Genomic DNA, 16,772 nt, shown 5'->3' with positions numbered 1-16,772 from the left:
GCAGCAGAAGACGAGTTATCTGGGAGGGAGAATATGGGATTGATCACCTTTCCCTTCCTTCCAAGTGTTTTGTTGGCTCAGTGCTAGGATCAGAATTAGGTCTTTGATATCCAAGTTACATCCTTAATTTCTGCATCAAATAAAAAAGTACATCCAAATCAAGAATCAAATTAATATGCCCCATGTCCAGCCACATGCTGATCACCAGGAAATTTGAGATCTGGCGTGGTTTAAGACTAACTAGTGGGGGACCTGGGAAGTGGGCCGAGTGATGGGTCCTCCGACCCTAGTGAGTAGGTAGCCCCTCCAGGCTCTGGGGCCTGCCTGGGAGAGCTGAGGCAGCCAGGAAGTTCCCTGAAGGGAGAGGATGCTTAAATTAAGCCTTAAAAGACAGGAAAGGCTCCTTAGCAGCTGCCCAAGAACATGGACTCCTGCCTCCTCTTTCTCTATATCTTCCAAATCTCTCTCTTCCTTCTTGACTTCCTCTTCCTTTTCTTTGCACCCCCTGATTCTCTAACACAAGAGTGACAAACCTATCTATTCTTTTATGCCCACACCCATAGTAGACATTGCTAAACAACCCTGACAGTCTTTTAGCTCCTTCAGGAAGACATTACTAATCAATTAGAGTTGGAACAAGAGCTAGAACCTATTTTCTCTCTCTGCCGAGCTCTCTGTTCTCCTCACCCTTCTACTCAGCTCAGTGCCCATCTGCTCACCGAGACTCAAAGAGGTCAAGTAACCTGCAAAGGGTTGCCCAGTTCCTATCGGGCCATATGGGAGTGTATTTCCCTCTACAGAGGGACTAACTGTAGCCTTTCCATTTGTCCACATCTTGATTCTGTGCATGTGACCAAGCCTGGTCTTGTCCCCCAGTGACCCCAGGCATGAAGATCTACATCGACCCTTTCACCTATGAGGACCCCAATGAGGCAGTGCGGGAGTTTGCCAAGGAAATTGACATCTCCTGTGTCAAAATTGAGCAGGTGATTGGAGCAGGTAGGTGGTGGGTGCTCTCCCAGGTACCATGGCCTCAGCCATGTGGGGGGAGTACTCTAGGGGCAGAGGGGAGCATGTGGGGTAGGAGCCCCAGAGGACCCTCCAAGGCCTGAAGGTTCAGAATAGCCAAGGTGGAAAAGCCCTCAAGGGTCATCCAGGAAAACTACCTCATCAATAGATGAGGAAACTGAGGCACAGGGCTGGGAAGGAGCTTGCATATCATGTCAGAGATTGAGCTAGGTCCAGAACCCAATTCTCTGGACTCAGTCTAGTGCTGTGTCCTTCCTGTCCCTCTCTCCATCCCCCCCAGGTTCCCCTACAGCCTTACCCCATACCCAGCCAAATACCATGGGGCAGCTGTGGAGAGTTTACTGAGACCTTAGGGGCCCCCACACTCTACAAAGGGGTTCTTTGTCCAGAGGATGAGCTGACCACTGGGGAGAAAAAGTTCATTCAGGACCCAGGAACAGAGGTTACAGGGAGTGGGAAGGTGACATTTCCAGCTGGCAAGTGACATCCTGCCTTTCTTGGTGTGTGTGTCCCAGGGGAGTTTGGTGAGGTATGCAGTGGCCACCTAAAACTGCCAGGCAAGAGAGAGATCTTTGTGGCCATCAAGACGCTCAAGTCAGGCTATACTGAGAAGCAGCGCCGGGACTTCCTGAGCGAGGCCTCCATCATGGGCCAGTTCGACCACCCCAATGTCATCCACCTGGAGGGTGTTGTCACCAAGAGCACGCCTGTGATGATCATCACTGAGTTCATGGAGAATGGCTCCCTGGACTCCTTCCTCCGGGTAGGGAAAGCCAAGAGTTCCAGGGGCCCATGGGTGGGGAGGAAAAGGAGTGGTGGATATAACTTCATGTTGTCAGAGCCTGACGGGGTCTTGGGGAAAATCTGTGTCAGGAGGGGCTCGTATGCTGCCTCTTTCCATCCTCTTACCAGTGGCAGACATTGCTAATCACCCCAGAACTCTGTCCCCCTGAACCAGGTAGCAGTCTCAGAATCCTTTCAATCTAGGAAACCACAGCCAGTCCGTCAAAGTTAGCACGCAGCCTGAAATCCGTTATCATCTATGCTTTTAGCCAACTTTCTCATTATGCATGAGAGAAAAGTGAGGTTCAAAGATGGGTACGGTTTGCCCAGGATTACCTAGGGGGTCAGGGTGAGAGCCAGGACTGGAACCAGGTCTCTTGAACCCTAGTCCAGGATTTTCACCAGATTTTGGATTTCTCCAAAGCCATATGGGCTAGTGGGAGGAGTCCAGAGCACAAGGCCAAGAGAGGAGAGTTTTCAGACCCCCCAGGAGATCACAGATAACCAGCTAGACAAAAAGCATAGAAACATGCTGCTAGACTAGTTGCCATTTAACAAACGTTTTTAAGCACCTCCTATGTGCCATGCACATACCTCTGTGCGCCTTCTGATTTAACTCAGACAGCCCTGGGAGATGGATATAACTTATCCCCATTTAATACACAGATGAGGAAACAGACTCAAGAGGTTAGGTCACTTGTCCAAGGTTGCACGGCCAGCAAAGGGCAGAGCCAGAGTCAAACCAGCTGCGTCTACTCCAAAGCCCATGTTCTTTCCCCCACCGTGAAATTGGCCTCTCGTGGGCCTCTCTAAGACCCCCAAGCATCTGAATTCTTCCCACAGGGAGCATGAGGCCAGGGTAGCAGGGTCCTGCTCTGGTTTCCTGTTGTGCCGATGATCCAGAGCTCTGATTGATGCCCTCCCATTCACTATGTGTTTTCTCCACTTCTCCCAAAGCAAAATGATGGGCAGTTCACAGTCATCCAGCTGGTGGGCATGCTCCGGGGCATCGCGGCTGGCATGAAGTACCTGGCAGACATGAACTACGTCCACCGCGACCTGGCCGCCCGCAACATCCTCGTCAACAGCAACCTGGTCTGCAAGGTGTCTGACTTTGGGCTCTCACGCTTTCTGGAGGATGATACCTCAGACCCCACCTACACCAGCGCGCTGGTAAGATGGAGGCAGAGAACAGCAGGGTCATGGTGCCAGGAAAGAGGACATAGGTGTCCATCTCTCCCTGCAATACCTTTTCACCGACACCTGCTCATGCCAAGCACTGTGCCGGACCCAAGAGACATAGAGGCATAAATCACAGTTTCTGCCCTCTTGGAGCTCACAGGCTGGCAGGGGACACAGATGTGCAGAGAAACATGGGGTAACAGAGCTCTAAGTCAGGACACCAGTCTTGGGAGGCCCAGGAAGGCTTGCTAAGAGGGGGTGAGATGTGAGCTGAAAGCTGAAGGGCCAGTAAAAGTTTGTCAGATGCCATGTTCTCAAGCCAAGCTGTGACTGGAACACAGACCCTAAGAGGGGAGGAGGTGGGCAGTGAGACTGGAGAGGCAGGCAGGGCTGATTTTGGAGACCTGGAATGCCTAAACTCAGGACTGTCCCCTGCTGAAGGGTTTTAAACAGAAAGGAGCAAGACGAAGCCCCTGCCCAAAGAACTCAGAATCTATAGCATAAGAAGAGGCAAGCACACAGGCAAATGATTTCAGTACTGCTCTGTATGACAAGTGCCTCCCTGACAGAGATCGAGGACCCAGTTGGAGGATTAAAAAGAGTGAGCAACTCCTTGGCACTTGGGACTTAGGGAGAGACTTTCAGAGATACTTAAAGGATAAGAGGGGGTTTTCAGACAGCAGAGTGAGGAAAGGCATTTCATGCAGAGGGAACAGCATGTGCAAATTCTCAAGGCCTAAAGTAGCATGGTGAGTTTGAGAAAGAATGAGGGGCTTCGTGTGACTGGTACGCACAGGGCATAGGGTGAGGAATCTTGAGAGCAGAGACCAGATGGATCAGCCTCTCACCCATTAACTTTCCTCATTGTGTTCCCCAGGGTGGGAAGATCCCCATCCGCTGGACGGCCCCAGAAGCCATCCAGTACCGGAAGTTCACCTCAGCCAGTGACGTGTGGAGCTATGGTATCGTCATGTGGGAGGTGATGTCCTACGGGGAACGGCCCTACTGGGACATGACCAACCAGGATGTGAGTATCCAAGGGGGCTGGGCAGAGCCTCTGTGGCCAGCCAGATGGGAGGGGAAGATCCAGAATTTCTGGCCTTTTCCTGATCTCCCAGGGAATGGGAGCAAGGTCTCTGAGATACCGGGCCAAGGCAGCTCCCAGCCCAATGGTGGCTGATTCAGATGTCTGCACAGGACCCTGGAATCTCCAGAGGTCAAGAGCAGGAAAGGCCTACACATCCACAATTCAGCAAATCTTCAAGATGCCTTCACTTTGTGGTCAGCCCTGAGTGAGACTATCTCAGGTGTTTTCCACATAACTGGGGGACAGGACGCTTATTCCAGGAACAAGATGTTGTCATCAGGAACTTTATGTTAAATGGGAGAAGGCAGGTGTCAAGTCCTGTAGGTGTTGAGGCAAGGGCAGCATGAACAAAATCAGGAAGTCTTCACAGGACAGGTGGGATGCTCACAGTAGTGGGACTTGGAGACATGAGGACTTCAAATGGGAACGATAACCCGTGCAAAGGCCCCCAGATGGGAACTAAGGGATCATATTGGGGATCGGTAGAGAGGAAAGATGATCAGAAAGGTTGATAAGGTTCAATAATGGGGTGTTTGAAAATCAAGCCAGCAAATTCTGATTTGCAACAACACAAAACGGGAAGGACTTGAAGAAGCTTCTTGAGCATGGAGGGTGACTCACGGTCCAGCTAGGGAAAGTGATTCTGGGCCTAGTGGCAGGACAGATTGGAGAGAGGGGGTAGGCACCCAGGTTGCAGGTCAGACTGAGGCCATAGATGGTGGGAACTCAGGTGAGGCCCGTCCTTGGGGCTGTATCCAGGAGGTGAAAGCAGTTGCCATGGCAACCAAATAGGTCTTTCCTGCAATACAGAGTGGGGGGTGGAAAGACAGGACAGGTTAGAGGCAGATGCTCTTACCCCACCCACCCCACCAACTCTGCCCCTGTGTTGTTCCCAGGTAATCAATGCCATAGAGCAGGACTATCGGCTGCCACCACCCATGGACTGCCCAAGCGCCCTACATCAGCTCATGCTAGACTGCTGGCAGAAGGACCGAAACCACCGGCCTAAGTTTGGCCAGATCGTCAACACGCTGGACAAGATGATCCGAAACCCCAACAGCCTCAAAGCCATGGCACCCCTCTCCTCCGGGTACGGCTCTGGTCTGGCCCCACTCCCTCCTCCCAGTATATCTCCACCCCATCCCCAGCCAGCCCTTCCTGTCTCCAAATCTCCACTCCCTCAAGCTCCACCTGCCTCGGGCAGATGATCTACACTGCAGCTTGGGGTCAGGGAAGGCCAGCACTAATGTTCACTGGGCATTTGCCCTGCCTTGGGGGTGTGGAGGAGCCCAGGACACAGAAAAGGAGAAGGAAGCGGTAAAGGTGGTAAAGGAAGCACTTTTTTTTTTAATATTTATTTATTTTTGAGAGAGAGAGAGAGATAGAGCACAAGCATGGGAGGGGCAGAGAGAGAGACAGAGACACAGAATCCAAAGCAGGCTCCAGGTTCTGAGCTGTCAGCACAGAGCCCAACACGGGACCCCAACTCTTGAACCCCAAGAATGTGACCTGAGCTGAAGTCGGCCGCTTCACCCACTGAGCCACCCAGGCGCTCCAGGAAGCACTTTTTAAAGCATGGTCAGAGAGGACAGCATTGAAGAAAAATTACCAGAATCTTGGTTGGTAGACATATTCACTGGTCACCAGGTTTCCTTCCTAGCTACCCTCACGCTCAAACCTAGACCCTCTCACTTACATTTGCAGCCTCCCCAACCCAGCCACGCACGTGCACACACACACACGCGCACACACACACACACACACACACACACACACACACACATGCCATGGCCCACACTCAGGTCACCATCCCTGAATCAGAGAGACTGTCAGCTCCAGTGATCCGGGGCTTGTCTTCTCCTGGGGGTCCAGGGCATGCTCCATCAGACCTGAGGTCACCACTGCCTTGCTTGGGTGGCGGTCCCAGACCCCTGTCTCTCCTGGCCTTGTACGCTCTTTCTCTCCAGGACACTATCGCACAGGGTTTCTGAGGGGTGTCCAGCCAGGTGTCTTCAGGATCCAGGACTGGCTGTATCCAAAGACTCTTTGGGCCCAAGTCCTTCACCTGCCAAGTTTTGTGGCCAAAAATTTGTGTTTGCGTCTGCCTGTCGATCCCCACCGTGGCCCTGCGTCAGCTACTCCTGACTCTCCGGATAAAATCACTCTGAGCTTTTAGCCCCGTGAGAGTCATTTCACTCTCGCGAGTGCCACCAGCCTTGTCTGGACGTTGGAGGTGCAGCCCATAGCTTCCTACAGCACACCCAGCGTGGAGAAGGATGGAGGAAATACAGAATAGTAGCACACTTAGTCCCGCCACACTTAGTCCTGCACACTTAGACTCCTTCCTCCTGCAAATAGGAGGCTTGGAGAAGCGTCTCCCTCCTCACTATGGTGGTCCAGCCTTCCAGGGGTCCCCACAGAGGCTTCCCTGGGTTTTCCAGGTGGCCTCAGCGTGGAGTCCTGCACACACACTCACTCTCACATAGCCACACATATACGTGTACTCATTTACATAGGTGCAAATTCACATCCACATCACATTCACATCACACAGAAATACTCGCGTACGTATACATTCATTCACCTTTGTTCACGCAGTTGGATACACAGGTGCAGGTACGCAGCCCACGGGTGTGCCCACGCCCATGCTTACCCCCGCCCCCCCCCCAGCTCATGCCCTGACCATCTCTGTTGCCCACCCCACCCCCAGAATCAACCTGCCGCTGCTGGACCGCACGATCCCCGACTACACCAGCTTTAACACCGTGGATGAGTGGCTGGAAGCCATCAAGATGGGGCAGTACAAGGAGAGCTTCGCCAATGCCGGCTTCACCTCCTTCGACGTCGTGTCGCAGATGATGATGGAGTAAGTGCCCGGCTGCCTCCACCCACCATCATCAATACCCCTCCCCACCCATCCCACTAAGTAGGGGGCTCTGGAGGGTGAGGGACAGACAGTGTCCAGTAGGGATGTGTGGGACAAGATGGCCAGCTTGGGGTCATATTCAGAACACCACCCAGGTCTGCCTGTGACCGTGGGCCAATCAGAACCCCCCTCAGCCCCAGTTTTCTTCTGTAAACGGGAGATTGGTAGGATGATCAAAGGGATATAAAGTGAGCGGGCGCTTCCTAAGTGCAAGTTCCCTCCTCCCTCCCCGTAGCAGGGGAGACCAGTGCCCCCTGAGTGTCCTGACTCCCAGTCACGCTCTCCTTCCACCCCCAGCCCATCACTCCTGCTCCAGACATCCACCCACTCACCCCCCTCCCTTGCTCTCTTCAGCAGGACATCCCTGGAGAAGCCCAGACAGCTCTCTACCTGGCCCAAAGTCCCCTCCATCCCCACATTTCCTAACGCACATGCTTCTCTCCTAAAGGGACATTCTCCGGGTTGGGGTCACCTTGGCTGGCCACCAGAAAAAAATCCTGAACAGTATCCAGGTGATGCGGGCACAGATGAACCAGATCCAGTCTGTGGAGGTTTGACATTCATCCGCCTCGGCTCACCTCTTCCTCCAGCCCCCCCCCCCACTCCGCCCCACACGCCAGCCCCCTGGTTCTCCGTCCACGTCCACCGCAGGGTCAGCCACCTGCCAGGAGGCCACGGGCAGCAGGAAGAACCGAGCAGCGCTCCAGCCACGAGACGTCACCAAGAATATGTGCAACTCAGATGATGGAAAAAAGGGAACGGGAACAAAAGAAAATAGATCCAGGGAGGGGGCGGGAAATACAAGGAATATTTTTTAAAGAGGATTCTCATAAGGAAAGTGATCATTGTTCTTAGGGAAAAAAAAAAAGAAAAGAAAAGAAAAAAAAAAAGGGCTTGGGAGATCCACGCGATTTGTCCCAGTTGGAGACCAAAAGCAGTTTCTCTCCAACTCCCTCTGGGAAGGCGACCTGGCCAGAGCCAAGAAACACTTTCAGGAAAACCAATGTGAACGGGGAGACAGGGGCCACCCTTCTCTCCTGTCCCTGGGCTGTTCTTCCAGGCCTCACTCAACAGCCACACGGCAGGCAGACGGGGCAGGCGGGCGGACAGGCAGCCACCGCGGGAACCACTCGGGGAAACTCCACTCCCGCCGCCACTGGGCAAACAGAAGAATTTTTCTGTCTTTGGAGAATATTTTAGAAACTCCAATGAAAAAGACTTGTTTCTCCTGTCGGCTCATGGGACCGAAAGGGGGCTGTTGTCTTCCTCGGTCGGGGAGACCACGGGGACATCGGCAAGGTCAACCTTCCTGAGGATGCATAGCCCTGCCTGCAGGCCCGATGCTGCAGTGACGACTGCCACTGAGAAGGATTGCTCCTGCATTTGGGTTTGTTTACAGCAATTCGTGGACTTGGGGGTATTTTGGTCAGGGGTGGATTTGGTTTGGGGGGTTTGTTTGTTGGGTTGGTTTTTTTTTTATGACAATGAAGTGACACTTTGACATTTCCTACCTTTTGAGGACTTGATCCTTCTCCAAGAAGAAGGTGCTTTCTGCTTACTGACTTAGGCAATACACCAAGGGCGAGATTTTATATGCACATTTCTGGATTTTTTATATGGTTTTCATTGACACTCTTCCCTCCTCCCCCTGCAGAGAGGTCCCCCCTGCTGCCAGGCCTCACCAAAGCCAACTGCCACGGGGCCATCTGGGCCGTTCAGAGACCAAGTGAGATTTGGGAGGATGAGGGGCCAAGGTGGAGGGGCACCCCACCCAGGGCTGTTTTTGAAAGCACCAGATTGAGAAAGAAGTGAGCCCTAGGGCTGCAGAATCACACGACTTTGCCCACTTCTCCACCCGCCCTCTGCCCCAGTCTGTCCAGTACTTTCTAGACAAATAGGCCCCTTCAAGGTTCCTGAGTGCTCTCGGATGGCCAGAACCCAGTTTCGCCTCTGGGAGCCTAAACGGGGCCCCAGATCATTCACTGTGATATCCCAGCCCTCCAGAGTGTCACCCTCAGAGATGTGTGCAGGCGCTCCTTCCCTCCACTGGGGGGAAAGTGTATGGTTTCTCTCCCACCCCTTCCCCCCACCCCCAGCCCAGACCTTCACCCAGGTCTGAAGGTCTTGGCCGTGGGAAAACCATCAGCCACGAGGTCTGGCTACAAACTCCCTCCTGTGAGCAAATGCAGGCACTTGAGCAGAACAATCGGTTAGTGAACTGAATGGAAATAAACACTTTAGTTATAAAATGACCCCTGTTCTCTGTAAGTTCCAAGAGAGACTCTGGCACCCTGGGGCATGTCAAGTGACCCATGGTGCTCTTTTAAGGGATGCTTCCTTCCCCGGGGTTCTAGAAGGCCCAGGGCTGAGAAAACACATGGAGGACACCAAAGGTCCACATGGCCTTTCTGGCTCTGGCTTGTCAAAAGCACAGGCAACAGAAGAAGCAGGTTGGAAGTGGCTCGGAATTCACGTTCAATGCCCTGCAAATCAGGATGAGCCGCTCCGGGAGGCATCAGGAGCAGGAGGTTGACAGGGGTGCACTCGGTTCTCCTGGGCCAAAGGAAGGGGGTCCGGGTGTTAGGTAAGCTGTGATAGTGGTAGTGCGAGGGTCCTGGAGTAGCCGTGGGTCCCCAGTCAAAGCCACAGGTAAGATCCCCTTATCCTGGTCAACACCAATCTCTGTGCAAATGGGCTCCTACTTACATATAATCAGAAATCTTTTTGTGGAAGGAGGAGGCAGGGAGGCGGATGTGCTGTGGATATCAAGTCTGGCTGAGGAGGGAGAGGCAGAGACACCACACCTCAGGACCTTCCCCTTTGTCCATGGGAGACTGACCAGGAGGAAGGATCCCAGCCGCAGGTGGCCCATGGGGCAGCCTGGCCCAGCCTGTCGTCTGTCACTCACCTGTTCTCAGAGCCCAAGATGTAAAGGGAAGGAAGGGATTAAGAGGGGAGCATGGGCCCCTGGGGGGAACAACAGAGTGAGCCACAGGGAAGGCATTGGCTTGCTGCCCACGAACTGGCCAGCCTTGGCCCAGCCAGCTGCCCTTTGTGCCCCAAAGCTGCCCAGCACGGGTGGCAGCTGTCCTAACACACAAGGTCACCTTCTGGAGGGAGCTGCCTTGATGCTCTTCAGATTAACTCCGTCTCCCCAGCCCGCCCCCCACTACTCTGGGGCCCCACACAGGGCTGGCACTCAGTGCTTCCTGTCAGATGGCTTCCTGTCCTAAGCTGCTAGGCTGGTGCCTGCTCGCCAACTCATTTGCCCATCCACCCTTGAGTGCCGAGTCCTCAGGGGTCCCGGGCCCCCCTGTGCCTGCTTCTCCGAGTGAAGATGCCACCCAGACCCTCTGTGTCCCCACTTCAAGGTAACAGGTATCACTGTGACTGCCTCGGGTGTGGGCAGAAGCCCACCTCTCCCTGCTGCTGGGGCAGCTCTGTCCCCACCACCTCTTGCTTGCTTCTCGGCGGGGAGCAGCAGGCCATTCTGCCAAGCGCCTTCCGCTGATAATACCCACTCGCCTGGGCACACGGCGCCGAGCCTCCCGCTGCCTGGTTACTAATCCTTTCCTGGCTCAACCTCCCCAAGTGCCAGCCCCCACCTGCCCCGCAGTGTCAGAGGACTTTCCGGCTGCTCTGCACACAGTTGGTACTGGAGGAAAGAAAGCCGCCTTGTAAACACTGGCCAGGGCACCATGGAAATGGGGACCAGCTGCTCTCAGAGGGTGTGACAAGCAGACGTGTGTAGGGCCAGGCTGGTACTCCTACTCCACTCCTACTGCCCCAGAAGCCCCCAGAATGGGTTATTGTTGATCAGCAGGTCTCTTCCTGGGGGAGGATATTCAAAATTTCTATCAACTGGTAAAATGTGGACGGATCAATCAGAATAGATGATGGCCTTCGTGCTAGACCAAAAGGCCTCAGAGTAGGGGCTGGGATGTGAGGGCAGTCGGGGACACTTAAGGGACCGGGGCAGTGCTGTTTACTAACCAGTGGTGCCTCCTGCTCAGATGGCATCAGCTGGACTTTGTCCATCATTTCTGCTTGGTCCCCATGCTGCCACCTCTCAGGGAGCTCTCTGCTACCCCCTTGTGTGCAGTCACCAGCCTTGCACCCTCTCAAATCAGGGGCTCATCCCAGAAGACAGGGAGCTCCCAACCATGCCCAGCCAGCCCTTCCTCTGCCTGGCTGAAACACAGGAAGGACCCAGGATCCAGACCACCACCCACCCCAGTGCTAGCCCTCGGGCACTGCTGGCTCTCTCCTGGGCCCCCGTGGTTCCAAGATGGTACTAAAAGGCTGGAAGAATCTTGCCAAATAGGGTAAATGCATTCAAAGGACAGGATGCCCCATGATGCTAGGGGAAATACACCCTGACCCCAGAGTGGCAGCCTTGGTCCTATGACTAACTTGAGACATGAATCTGGATAAGTCATTTGCCTTCACTGAACCTCAGTCTCCCATCTGTAAAGTGAGAAGATGGGACTGGGTGAGCCAGGCATGCGAAACACTTTCTACGCCACCGTCCTGTGAGGAGGGACTACTTTCTCCCATAGGTGGGCGGGGGGAGGGGAGACTGAGGCTCAGAGAGGGGAAGTAGCTTCCTCAGGATTACACAGCCAGGAAGGGACAGAGCAGGGCTGTGTTCATCTGTTCCCAATGCCCACTCCACCACACTCGGGTGACATGAAGCACACCGTCCGTGTCTGATGCTGGTTGGTAAGAGAAGAGAATGCTCAAATCACTGGGGTTGTCAGGGAGGCCTTCGTGGAGGAGGCTGTCTTGAAAATGACAGAAGTTGAGAGGAAGGTCACTCCAGGTGGGAGGTACAGTATAACCAGAGATGCAGAGGCCAGAATTGTCCAGCCATGAGGAGTCAGGTCTGGATGAGCCAAAGGAGTGGTGGGAGGTGGGGGTTGATTGAAGAGGAAGGTGAAGTAGCTTGAACGTGATGCCCAGTCCAGCCACAGCAGGTTCTTGAGCAGAAGAGCAGCAGAAGGAGCACTGGGTTCTAGGAGAAAGAGTCCGTCCAGCCATCAGATGGATGGCAGGATGCCTCATAGCTCCCCCCTCTCCTCCTGGAGGAAGAGCCCCCTGGAAAAGCCCTCATTTCTTCCAGGAGAATCCAAGCCCTGCTGCTTCATTGTCCATCCTCACTCACTGAGGCAGATAATCCAAAGAGTCATTTCAGCTGCTTGGAACGGCAGGGTGGGTTTTGTGCTGCCTGGCTCCTAATTCAGCTGCACTCACTTGACCTTCACCCCATTTCCGCCAGGCCCCGCTGAGAGCTGCCGGGCACTGAGGGAGCTGCCACTCGGGACCAGAGTTGAGTGGATGCGGATGGCAGTGGTGGCCAGCATCCTGGCAGAGCCCTGGGGGCACAGAGCGGAGTGCAGGGGTGAGCAGGGGCTCGGGCTCGGGTGGGTGGCACGCACACTGCTCAAGGAAGCCTGTCTCTGCCCCGGGAGGCCTGGCCCTGCCGAGATTACCCAGACGCGTTGGAAGGGTCGGTCTGGGGTCCTGCCGTTTTCAGTAGTGTGTTGTGCTGCGGAAACCCAGGAAGAAGTTGGGGAGCCACATTGCACATGCCTATACCACTTGCTGGCCTTGACAGACTCCCATGAAATGGCTCCTGCCGTATAATTTAGCATGAAGAATGACCTTGGAGCTGGCCAGTTTCCCCTTCAGGGAAACCAAAGACAGTGACTTGTCCTTTGTTCTGGGACACAGGAGGGCTCAGGGATGCTGCCCTGGGAGGCTCACCTCAGGAGGTTGATGCCACGGGCAGGGTACTAATTGCTGGTACACTGTGTGGGGCTCTTACTGGTGTTATCATCCCCTCTCTGCTGGCGAGGAAACCGATTCCCAGAGGTGATTCCCAGACCATCCCAAGCAAGCCATCCGCCTTTAGTGTTCCCTCCTTCCTGCCTCATAGGATCTTTCAAAACTTTTGCCATCAGCCACCTGTATTAGAATCTTCTGGGCCGTTCATCTTGCAGATTCCTGGGCTGCACCATGACCCCTTAAGTCAGAACCCCTGAGGCCAGCCTCTATTTTTAATAAACTCCTCTAGGAGACTCCTCCAGACACTGAAATCTCTTCACTTCCCCCACAATGACCTATGCCCTGATGTCTGCAGGGAGGGACGTTCTGGCGTAGACAGGGATTAGGAAAAAGCAAGACATCGTCAGATAAGATGCCCCAACTCAGACATGGATTAGGACCCATGAAGTGGGGGCTGAGCTGACCCTCAGGAATGTGTTCAGACTGAGCTAAGCTTTCAGGAAAATTAGAAAGACCCCCAGACCCAGAGTCTGTCTGAGTTTAGCTCCACAGCATGAAGGCTGCCTCAGGAAAGCTGATACAGCAAGAAGAAACAGGAATTTAATACTTCACAGGGGCCCAGCAGCCCACCCAGGCCACCCTATGGAGACCCCCACAGATCCCAAGGCTACAATCCAGGCCTGTTCATTCAACACCTGGCCAGGTGGGCCAGGCAAAGTCAGGATGGGTCTTCTAGCTGGGCCCAGAGCATCACATATGCAGCCCCCAACAGCCTCTGCTACCCAGACTAAAACATGGCTTGCCCTGGAGGGAGAAGAGGGAGTAAAGGACCCTGTCTCTACTCAGGGTTTAACAGCCCCTGCTGGAGGAGGGGAACGGGAGAGGGAGGAGGTAAGAGCCAGGACCACATGCACTCTGGGGGCCCCGCTGAGACTGTAAAAGTCCAATCTAACTTCCCGCGGAGAAAAGATTCCAAGATTCTAAGATTGCAAGCCCCGTGATTCTAAGATTCTAACAGAAGAATTTCATGTTTTTAAGATTCCATCACCCTATGATTCTATACTGATAGTTCTTAAAATTTCAAGTCCCATCGTTCATCCTCGGTGCTTAAATCTGAGTGCCCTAGCCGTGACGAGAGCACAAAGAGAGAGTGAGAGACCTGGGGAGAAAGACAGCTAATATCAAATATTAGCAACAGCTCCATTCTTTGAGTCAGAGATGGACCCTCGCAAGGGCTCAGGACCCTCCTTTTGAGTGTGACGCTGATTTGCTTTCCTGGGTAAGTGGCAGAATTGCCCACACCTGGCCCTCCCAGTGGCCAGTGGGATGGTGCCCCAGCTGAGCAAAGCCCTCACACAGGCCACAGTGCCTACTAGCTTGTGGGCAAGACAGTCTAACTCAGAAGCCAAGTAGGGGCCTCAGTGGCTCCATCTGGGAGGGGACTTACTTATTTGGGGTGGAACATCCCCCTCCCCACCAGAGAGGAAGGTCCAAGGCAAAGAATTGGCTTAGGAAACTGCCCAAGCACACCACCTTACTGTTCAGAGCCAGAGTCTTAACACTGGGCAACCATAGGGTCTTACTACAAACCCCAGAACCAGGTGCCTTCCCACTGACACTTGGGCTGCAGTGTCCATGGCTACACAGCCCCTGCCTGATTCCAAGGAGCCTTCACCCTTTCCGGTGAGGCCACTGCCTATGGGATCTGGAAGGCCAAGGAGGCGCCTCTGGATTGGTCGGAACGAGTGGTCAGCCTGGCTGCCCTCCCTTCCATGGACAGGGATTCTGCTGAGCAGGGGGCACAAAGCTGAGTCCCTGAGGCCGGCCCAGGGCAGGCCTGGCAGGGACACTTCCTGACAACCAGCCTCTTTGGACTCCAGAGAAGAGTAATTACTGGTTGATCATGCCCAGCCCCAAATCCTAATCATAGCTGCTATTTCTTGAGTGCCAACGATGTGCCAGGAAACGCACTTAACTTTTTATACACATTGTCTCGCTTCACCCTCACACAGCTCTGTGAGACAGGTACAATCAGAATTCCCATCCCAGAGACTAGGAACCTCAGAGACGTGTATGGTGGCTTTCCCAGGTCACAGAGCCAGCCAGTGGTCTCTGACCCCGGGATCTGCCCTCATCAACACTATGCTATGCTGCTACCAGTGGCCCCTACTCAGCCCCACCCCCTGTCAGACCCTTTGCCAATCAAATCCAGATCTCTGTGGGGGAACTCTGTTCAGGGCACATTTTCTTTGACCATGGCCTCCTGGAGCCACTGTCAGAGCCATGGGCGGCGGAAGTGAGCATTTGGACTCCTCCCTCCACAACCCAGGTGTCCATTCCAGCCTGGGCCATGCAGGCCAGAGCTCTCAACCAGGGACCAGGGGGTCTGGCAGGGTTTCACTGAACCCTATTCCCTTTGGTCGTGAACATGGGTTTTCCTGACAATGCTGGGGTGTTGGGAAGTGATGCGGCTGGGGTTCCGATGGCTGTGGGTCAGACCTAGCTCCTCCTCCCCACTGCTATGACCAAGGAAATCTCACCAGCTATGTCCATGAGCAACCCTGATCCTGTTACTCCAATGCCTTTGTAGGAGTATTTTTAGCAGAACTTTTTTTTCCAAAATAAATGTGAATTGTAAAAATTATTGCTCTGACTCATGGCTTGTTCGTTCGTTTGTTTCTTTGTTTGTTTTCCCACTGAGGTTTCCCAGGGAACAAATGGGCACCCCTAAATGTTCTTAGCAGAGTTTTGAAGCATGGCTAGGAGTTTTCCAGGGCTAAGAATGGAGCCAGGGCTAGGACTAGAATTGGGGTTGGGGTGGGGATTAGTCCTGGGCTGGAGTAGGGTGTTGAACTGGAACACTACGAAGAACACTCAGTCCTGTTTAAGATTCCCATGTCTCCATCAGGGATCCTAGCCTTGGAATCACAACTCTGCCATTTGTTAGCTATGTGTCCTTGGAGAGCTCGTATAACTGCTCTGAGCCTCATTTTCATGTCTGTAAAATGGGGCAATAAAACCAATCACCTAGAGTGTAGTGAGGATTATATGGCAGAGCCTTAAATATGTGAAAAGGGCTCGTCTAGAAAGCTGTTATCATTTGCAGCATTTCCCATGCTGGGAAGAGCATTTCATGGAACCAGTGTTCCTGGGAGCAGACTTGGAGAACCAGTGCTTGGGTAATGCTCTGGGGATTAGAGGTAGAGCAGGACTGAGGCTGAAGTCAGGCCTGGGAACGGAATGGGGTCGAAGTCAAAGGGAATGGGATCTAGGAGGTTGTCTTTTGATTCGTTCATTCAATACTCATTTATTCAATCAAAAATTACTTACTGTATTCCTAGTACATGAAGTGTGCTGTATTCGATACCTGGGGGAAACATAAATGACCCAAATGTGCCTCCTGCCCTGGAGAGCTCATCAGGGCATTCGGCTGGCTTCACTGCGCATGAACTGGGCACCCACAGAGTGCCAGACATGAGGCTGGTACTAGGAATGCTGTAGTGACTTAGACATGTGCCCTCCCTCATGGAAGTCCCCAGTCAGTGGAGGAAACCAGTAGGCACTCAGGTTATTACAACTCAGGGCAACGCGTGCAACAGTCAAAGTGCCTGTAGATTCCAGGAAAGGTGCCATTCATCCTGAATGGGAGCCCCTTGGGGTCCTGACTGGGGTTCTAAAGCATGCCTGGGAGTTCTCCTGGAAGCTAAGGATAAAGTGTTCCATGTAGAGGCAACAGCAGATACAAAGGTATGAAGTCAACATTGATATATTTTGTGAATCACTATGTAAGTAACACAAATAGAAACGTGACTACCATGTTAAAAACGAATAAATGATTCTTTATACCAGTTTGTACATACAGACCTCAGGGCTGCCAGCCCCTCTCAGGGCTTAGGGTACCGGGTGGAGGAGACTCTGAGAGCTGACAGTGAGGCCAATTGGGTCACATACCACCTGCGGGCACACAGCACAGTTAGA

The 16,772-nt window shown here is 53.5% G+C and overlaps 1 protein-coding gene across 5 annotated transcripts in view; it reads left to right on the top strand.

Annotated features, from left to right (window-relative positions):
- Positions 1 to 9,259, top strand: part of EPHB2 (EPH receptor B2) — a 189,323-nt gene extending 180,064 nt beyond the window's left edge. For 3 of the 5 annotated variants that reach the window (XM_058718702.1, XM_058718699.1, XM_058718698.1), the window contains exons 10-16: positions 859 to 999; positions 1,545 to 1,792; positions 2,770 to 2,985; positions 3,872 to 4,021; positions 4,978 to 5,171; positions 6,792 to 6,947; positions 7,456 to 9,259. In XM_058718702.1, coding sequence (XP_058574685.1) covers positions 859 to 999; positions 1,545 to 1,792; positions 2,770 to 2,985; positions 3,872 to 4,021; positions 4,978 to 5,171; positions 6,792 to 6,947; positions 7,456 to 7,564 — 1,214 coding nt within the window. In that variant the 3' untranslated portion in view covers positions 7,565 to 9,259. The remainder of the gene's footprint in view (positions 1 to 858; positions 1,000 to 1,544; positions 1,793 to 2,769; positions 2,986 to 3,871; positions 4,022 to 4,977; positions 5,172 to 6,791; positions 6,948 to 7,455) is intronic. The other 2 variants (XM_058718701.1, XM_058718700.1) reach the window with 1 other exon arrangement.
- Positions 9,260 to 16,772: the final 7,513 nt, after the last annotated feature.

The sequence above is a fragment of the Neofelis nebulosa genome, chromosome 2, assembly GCF_028018385.1.
Source record: "Neofelis nebulosa isolate mNeoNeb1 chromosome 2, mNeoNeb1.pri, whole genome shotgun sequence".
NCBI classification, from domain to species: Eukaryota; Metazoa; Chordata; class Mammalia; order Carnivora; family Felidae; genus Neofelis; species Neofelis nebulosa.
The sequence above is the reverse complement of the archived record's forward strand: the minus strand, read 5'-3'. Positions and strand labels throughout refer to the sequence as shown.